At 39.3% G+C, this 7,219-nt stretch overlaps 1 protein-coding gene across 1 annotated transcript in view; it reads left to right on the forward strand.

Annotated features, from left to right (window-relative positions):
* Window positions 1–7,219, forward strand: part of LOC106532396 (thrombospondin type-1 domain-containing protein 7A) — a gene marked incomplete at its 3' end in the record, with an annotated part of 66,291 nt that overhangs the window by 11,650 nt on the left and 47,422 nt on the right. Inside the window, 1 exon segment of the mRNA XM_014028436.1 lies at window positions 5,437–5,685. Coding sequence (XP_013883890.1) covers window positions 5,437–5,685 — 249 coding nt within the window.

A 7,219-nucleotide genomic window follows, 5' to 3' on the forward strand; every position in this document is an offset into this window, starting at 1 on the left:
GCTTGTATCCGGGACCTCGTTCTTTCGGTCATGACCCAAAGCTCATGACCAWAGATGAGGGTAGGAACGTAGATCGACCGGTAAATCGAGATATATGTCCATATCCAAAACAAATTCTCATTGTAAGTTTTCTAAATTGTTATAATGTGACGGGCTTTAATAACAATAAAATGTAAGTGGAAAAATTCCAACTAGGATTTTACTCTCTAAGTGAGCTAAAACATGAAAATGTAACATTTTTTAATATTTTATTTTGGTGCTCCGCAGATGTAAGATAATTATTCTGTTGAGTTGTTTTTATCACTACAACTATTGTATTTATTTTTTTCTGTAACTCAAATGTTTTTGTTGCTTCTGGTTGGTTTTAGTCTCTCACAAGGTTTGTAATCTTCAGAAAAGAATCAGTGTCAGCATCAACAGTGCAAGCTTTTCTCAGTTCTACAGTCCTGTCGCACACATTGTGAGTTTTGATCAGCTATGCACTAAATCAATTCATTAATGCTTTGTTAGTGTGGGGCTTTCACCAGTGACTGACATCAACTATTTTTTACGGAACCTCGAAAACAACTCGCATGCCCCGAGGAGCATAAATATTAATCCTTGACTCGTTTATTTGGTGCTCTGAATTATTTATGGTTGTTTTTATTTTATTTATTTTTATTTTTTGCGACTTGTGGAAAAGTGGAACAAACTTCCCAGAGCTGGTGGTTTCCTAGCCAAACTCCAAACATCTTGCTCGCTTCATTTCTCATTTTGTTTGATGAGCATCTGTCATCGGGACGCTTCTTCCTCCAAAGTCCCTGAATTTGTCCCAAACAGGCACCTTTCCTCAAACAGAGTTTCCTGTTTCTGTCCTTGTTGATCAGATCTGCTTGCTGCTCTCATAACTTTACGTTTGTGTTGCAGAACATGATATTTTACTACCTTTTCACTCAAGTTCTTCACGGTTGTAAAAGTTAGCCTCTCTTTCAGCAGTTATCCTACAGTGTCAGTATTTTTTTTTCCACCATTTTTTTTTATCAGTGCAGTTCCAAGTAATGCATGTGCAAATGTTGGCAGACTCTGACAGCCTGGATCTGGTCTCCAAGCTCTTCCCCTCAGTTGCTGGGAGTAACTGTGCAACCTAAAGGCTTTAAAATGAGCCTTTTCTCTGCATCGACTTATTTATTTAAACAGAACCTGATTGTCCTCATTCTGTCTGAATGACTGAGATGAAGCAGTAACTTCCTTATGCAACTTTGAAATCTATACCAGAATGCCCCTGCATGCTCACAACAAACGGCGAGGACTCCACGGATCCAAAGACTGCAGAGAAAAATGGGTCATCGGCTGCATTAGGGGGCCTTTTTAAAACACAAGAAYCTCCATCTGAGACAAGAAATTGAGCCATCACCCTCAGCGAGTTTCATTCACAGTTTTAAATTTCTCATTGTTTTCCTCCAAAAAGGCAAAAACGAGCCAGCACCCCCATGTGCGTTTGGCAGGAAAACAAAACCCGAGATTTTTCACTGCGTCGCTTCAGCTTCACTTCAAAGTCTGCAGAGGTGTTTTAATCTGCAAAGACACAGGAGTTAGAGGAAAGGAAAACAAAAAAATAAAAAATAAAAAATAAAAAAGAATCACAGCTCACGTTTCCTGATTTATCCCCAAAATCTGAGCTGCTGGAGGTGAAGTGTGGCAGCGCCTAAATGAGAGGTTTCTAAATGAAGCACAGCTGTAATTAGCACTAATAGCTCATCAGCTGCATCACCTCAGGGGGAAAGACTTCCAAAATGAGCTTCAGAAAACAGCCGGCTTTGGTTAGAACAAATTTCTAATGATTGGAAAAGGGACCCGAGGAGAACGGGTTACTCATTTCTCCTCGGATGATCAAAAGATGTGGGCGAACAATGGATCAGAGCCTGTTTTGGTCGTTTTAACAGTTGAATTATTGATACACGGAATCTGAATTTATTCTTAAAGTGAAATTAATATTGTACGTTTAATTTAAAAAATAGCTCAAACTGAAAATGTCTCATTTTCAGAGAAATAGCCTCCTTAATATTGATAAAGTTTCAGGTTTTCAGCTCCAGGTTGAACCCCAGTAATCCACAGGTCTTTGCAATCCTGCACGAAAAGCTGGTTTAAAAAAAATTAAATGATTTTGTGTTAATACTTTAATATCATTTCTGTTCCTTATCTGAAAGTAAAGCCAGCAGATGATTAGCTCAGTTTGCAGTACAAATGGGAGAAGGAAAATGTCAAGCCTGCTTTAGTCTGAATATAAAATAATCCATTATCTTGTTTGCATCTTGTGTTTAATCTTTAATTTGTATCGCGGCGTAAAAAGAGCAAGCTTCTGTTTACACAGGCTTCTGTAAGGTCTTAATGGGATCTTATCCACATTGTTTCTCAGTCCTAATCCTTGAGATGTAGTGTTTTAGATTTGTTTTTGTCCAGTTTAAATTAATGGAGCATTAAAGGATTCTGCAGCACTTGTTGAGATAATTAATTTTTTTAACAAGTCTGTTACTGTGTACCTTGAAGATTGAGAAATACTTCTAACTGTATCCCAGTTTCAATAAAAGAGATTTATATTTAAAAGTAGGAATTTTTACCATATCTTGACCTGCGGATTCTGGAGAGTATACAGTTCTGGTTCTACTGGATCTCTCCTCTGTCTTCGATACTGTTGACCATAGCATCTAGATGAACAGGCTTCAGGAATTGTTTCTTTTTCGGTAATGTTAAATTCAGTTGACCTGCCATGTGGGGTACCTCAGGGGTCTGTTCTGGGTCCAATTCTCTTTTTACTGTACATACGGTATTCCCTCTTGGCCAAATTCCTAGACAGCACAATGACATTTCTTATCATCTTTATGCTGATGACATTCAGATTTATTGTTTCTAAATTTCTTAAATTATCTTGTTTACAAAAATGCAATACTCATATCAAGAAACATTTAAATGATAACTTTCTGCAGCTAAACGAGACAACTGAGACTTTAATAATAGCCCCAGACAAAGTTATCCCAGATATCAGAAAACACATTGGCTTTTTAGAGAAGGAGGTCTCTGCAGTCACTAAGTAGGAGTTTCTTACTTTGTGGGAGGAGTTGGCCCAAGACGTGATTGGCCGGATTGACGGTGGGATTTGGAGAAGCAGGGGGCAGCTTGGTTGAATCAGGCAGGAAACACCTATAATTTTTAAATATAGAGATTAATTTTGATCATATTAATTTGATCCAATCACAATTAGGGCCAACTCCGCCCACAGGACAACATGTACTGCAGAGACTACTACTTAGCTTTTAAGGCTCTTCTGATAAATCAAGTTTTAGAAACTTGTGTGTCTTCTTTGATGTTGTTTAATCATCACTCTAAACAGTTAGGAACTGTTTTTATAACCTTAGGAACATCTCTAAACCTAGACTGCTGGTGTTTTCAGGCATGTAGCTATTAATATAAAAAATCATCAAGTTTAGCAAAACAGTCACATTTAACAATCATTACAGTTCTATCATAAAACTATACCATGTGTAGTGTAATTAAAATCAGTATATAACCTAAACCCCAATAATTCCTTCAATTCCATGCTTTTATCACGTCATGTTTAGATTTTTGTATTTTAACTTGTTTAAATAAATCTGCTTTGGATCACCTTCAGACCATGCAAAATGTTACAGCAAGACTTTTAACGGGCACCACTAGAAGATCACACATTACTCCAGTTTTGGCTTCTCTTCATTGCCAGTAAATATTAGAATTCATTTTAAGTTCTTACATTTACGGCCCTGCATGGTCAGGCCCCCCAGTATGTTGCTGACCTGCTAAAACTGCGTTCWTCTTCCTGAGGTCAACAGGTCAGAATTTGTTGGAAGATTGATTTATATGTAAAACGCTTTGTGATGTTTATCTATGAAAGGTGCCATATAAGCAGAGGTGCACATAACCGGTGCGCAGGTGCGCTTGCGCAATCAAAAAAGGAAAAAGCGCACCAGATGGGATGTCCTAAAGCTCCCTTGCGTACCTAAGATTGTACCTGATTGTCTGTCAAAACAACAGCTAGCAGGGCTCTAGAGTGCGACAAGTGTGGTTGCAAAAGCGACCTGATTTCTTAAAAAATTAAAAAAAAAAATAAAAAGAATCCAGCTGCACTGGTGTGAATGGATCGTTGTTCCACAGCTAGACCCTGATATAAGGATTAAACGGACACTGCCTTCAACAAATCAGATGAAGTCCAGAGCCGTTTTGTCCAATCAGAGCAGAGCAGGGCGGGACTTTCAGTGAGAGCATGTTTGGTTGAAGCAGCGGACATGCTCGAGTCGACTCGAGCTGCTGCAGCTATCAGTCACATCTCCTCCTGCACTTTGCTCCTGAACTACCAGAGACTTTGGTCTGTAAAACCTAACTTTTTATTAAATATATGTTCAGAATGTTGTTATTGAACAGATCTGTCCAACTCTGTGTGAGTGACTGAACTCTCCTCCTGAGAGACTGCTGTATGAGCACGTCGCTGCGCGCGCAGGCTCTCTGTGAGATTCACTGAGTTTTTCTAATTAAACCACATTAACTAACAGAACATTTGTTTGTCCCATATTAAAGCAAAAATGATTCTCTGTTTAACACCCCAGTCAAAAAAATTATATATATTAAAAATTAAAAACTTGCCATGTTCTCTAGGTGAAAGAGTTTTAAATCTCATATTGATTTATCATAAAGATTCACAAATTTCATTCACAATTTTATACAAAAAAACAAGGTTCTTGATGTGCTAAGCTTATTTATATTTAGGATCATAATGTGATACAGCTTTTCGGGGATAAATGTAATTTATTAAACGATCAAATATGAAGAATAAATAATTATATGAGCTCAAACCATCTAAATAATATAATATTTTTGAATAAAATAGTCTTTTAAAAAATAAATCAGTCTAACAATTAAAACATTTGTATGTTTAAGTTATTTTGCTCTGTGTGAAAGACAGATATTTGCTGCTTGGTCTGGAGAGTGTGGAAAGCTGGTTTAACCAAGGCTGAAGATGCAGAAGGTCAAACTACAGGAGCTGTCCATCCAAGGGACATGTGTAGTCTAAAAGACATTTAACCATGAAATGTTCAGTTTGTGATGTTTATATGACATACACCCAGCCCCTCGGACACTTAGGTAGTTTACAAAATTTATGCAGAGTAAAAGAATAAAATAAAAACTCGGTGGACTGATTTGACATGATGTCCTGAGACGTTGCAGCTGATAGGAGTCATAAAACAGAACAGGGGGACGTTAGAAGCCTGGACGCCCCTCTAGATAAATGTGTTAAATGAGTGAAGGAAAATATGAGTGAGCACAAAGCAACAACCCTAGGTTCTCCCCTGAGAACCAGACCAAAACGTTTATGTGAAACCCTGCATATAAGTAAAATTAACTTATTTACTTGCCCCGCCCCCCTCCCAGCCTGTGCATGCCTCGAGACCTGCCGCTGACCATCCAGTCCTGCGTCCTCCCCAAAGACTGCCAGGTGACCGAGTGGACCGAGTGGAGCTCCTGCTCCAAGACCTGCGTGGACCCCGAGTCTCTGAGGGGGAACCGAACACGGAGAAGACAGGTGCTGCAGTTCTCTGTAGGCCAAGGTGTGGAGTGCCCGCCTCTGGAGGAGCTGGAGTCCTGTGAACCTGAGGGTGAGAGCCTGCCGCCCTGCGCCAGGTGAGTTCCTGATGACTGACGGGACGGGCAGCCGGGAGGGCCTGGACATGGAGGTGTGTGTTTATGTCGTGATGAGATCATTTTCTTTGACTTTGCATTTTTAAAACCTGCTGGGATTTGGTATTACAGTCACGCCTCGGCTCGATACAGAGAAATCAGTGTTGGCTCAGGCTGCACAAACTTCCTGTTGACCTCCATTTACACATATCACCAGGCTAATTTTCTCTCCTGGGTTGCGCATGGCGGGGAGTGTGTGTCTGTGTGTGTTTGTGTTTGTGAGGCGGCATATGGAGAAAGAGAAGTATAAGTGCTTGGGCTGGAGCCAGGCACAAAGTAAAGGCAAATGGAGGGAGACTATAGGGCTATTTTGAATTCTCATACAGAGCAAACAAAGATTCAGGCAGTCAGATGGCTCCGTTTCAACCCGTATCGTCATTCCACATTTCCTGTCTGAGGAAAGAGTTACTCACWTCTAATCCCTTCTGAAAGATTATTGGATTTTCTGTCAGAATAGTCACAATAAGTCTGTGACACYTTAAGGTTTTATTTATATGTGGAAATAATGTTTGCTGCCAAGTTCTTTAACAGATTTTTATCACCTGCTGGCAAAAGCAAAAGGGCCATGCCATGTGTGTCTGTTAGCAAAATATCTCATGAAGTAATGAGCCGATTTTAATGAAACTCCCAAGAAGCGTTTGTTGAATAAACATCTTCAGCTTGGAGTTGACTCAATTCAAGATGGCCACTGTAGAAAACTGAAATGATCCAACATGAAAAAGACCACAGCTTTATTGGATTTACAGATATTGAGCTAAAATGTGGTGTGGTTGCAAACGTTTGCTTTAAACTTTGGGATAAACATCGTCTGTTAGCAAAATATCTCTTGAATCACTAGATGGATCAAACAGACCGTAATCATTAGATAACTAATCTATGACTATTTACCTTTTAGAGTGCACCCAATTCAAGACAACAACCACAGATAATTAATCTTAACCATCACTAAAATTGTTGTAACCGGGCCAGCCCGTGGCGTAGGCAGTGTAGGCAAGGGCTGAGGGTGCTGTTGGTCTAAGGGGCGCCACAAATGGGGAACAAAGAAAATGTAACTTTTTATATGAGGTCGACTGACATTTTAGGTCGAAATTTATGTTTATCTTCTTTCTTGCCAATATAAAAAAAACAATCTTAACTTAAAACTGTTAGTTTTTTTCTACATTGTTTGTTATCCATTGTTATATGTTTTGTTTGTTTTGTTAATAAATGTTTCTTTTTTAAAGGGGCAGTATCATGTAAAATCAACTTTTGAGTTTTATATCATGTTATAATATTATCCTCTCATCAAAAACATGCCCAGAGTCTTACTTTGACTCATTCATGCATGTTTGAGAAATCCTGTAGTGTCCTGAGGCAACAGGCAGGGGAGCAGAAACCGGTTGGGACTAGAACCTCCTTTTGGGACCAGCTCCTCCTCTGTGTCTCCAAGCTGATCCTTCTCATCACAGAGCACACACACACACACACACACACACAC

The sequence above is a fragment of the Austrofundulus limnaeus genome, unplaced genomic scaffold (genome assembly GCF_001266775.1).
Source record: "Austrofundulus limnaeus strain Quisiro unplaced genomic scaffold, Austrofundulus_limnaeus-1.0 Scaffold763, whole genome shotgun sequence".
Classification (NCBI taxonomy): domain Eukaryota; kingdom Metazoa; phylum Chordata; class Actinopteri; order Cyprinodontiformes; family Rivulidae; genus Austrofundulus; species Austrofundulus limnaeus.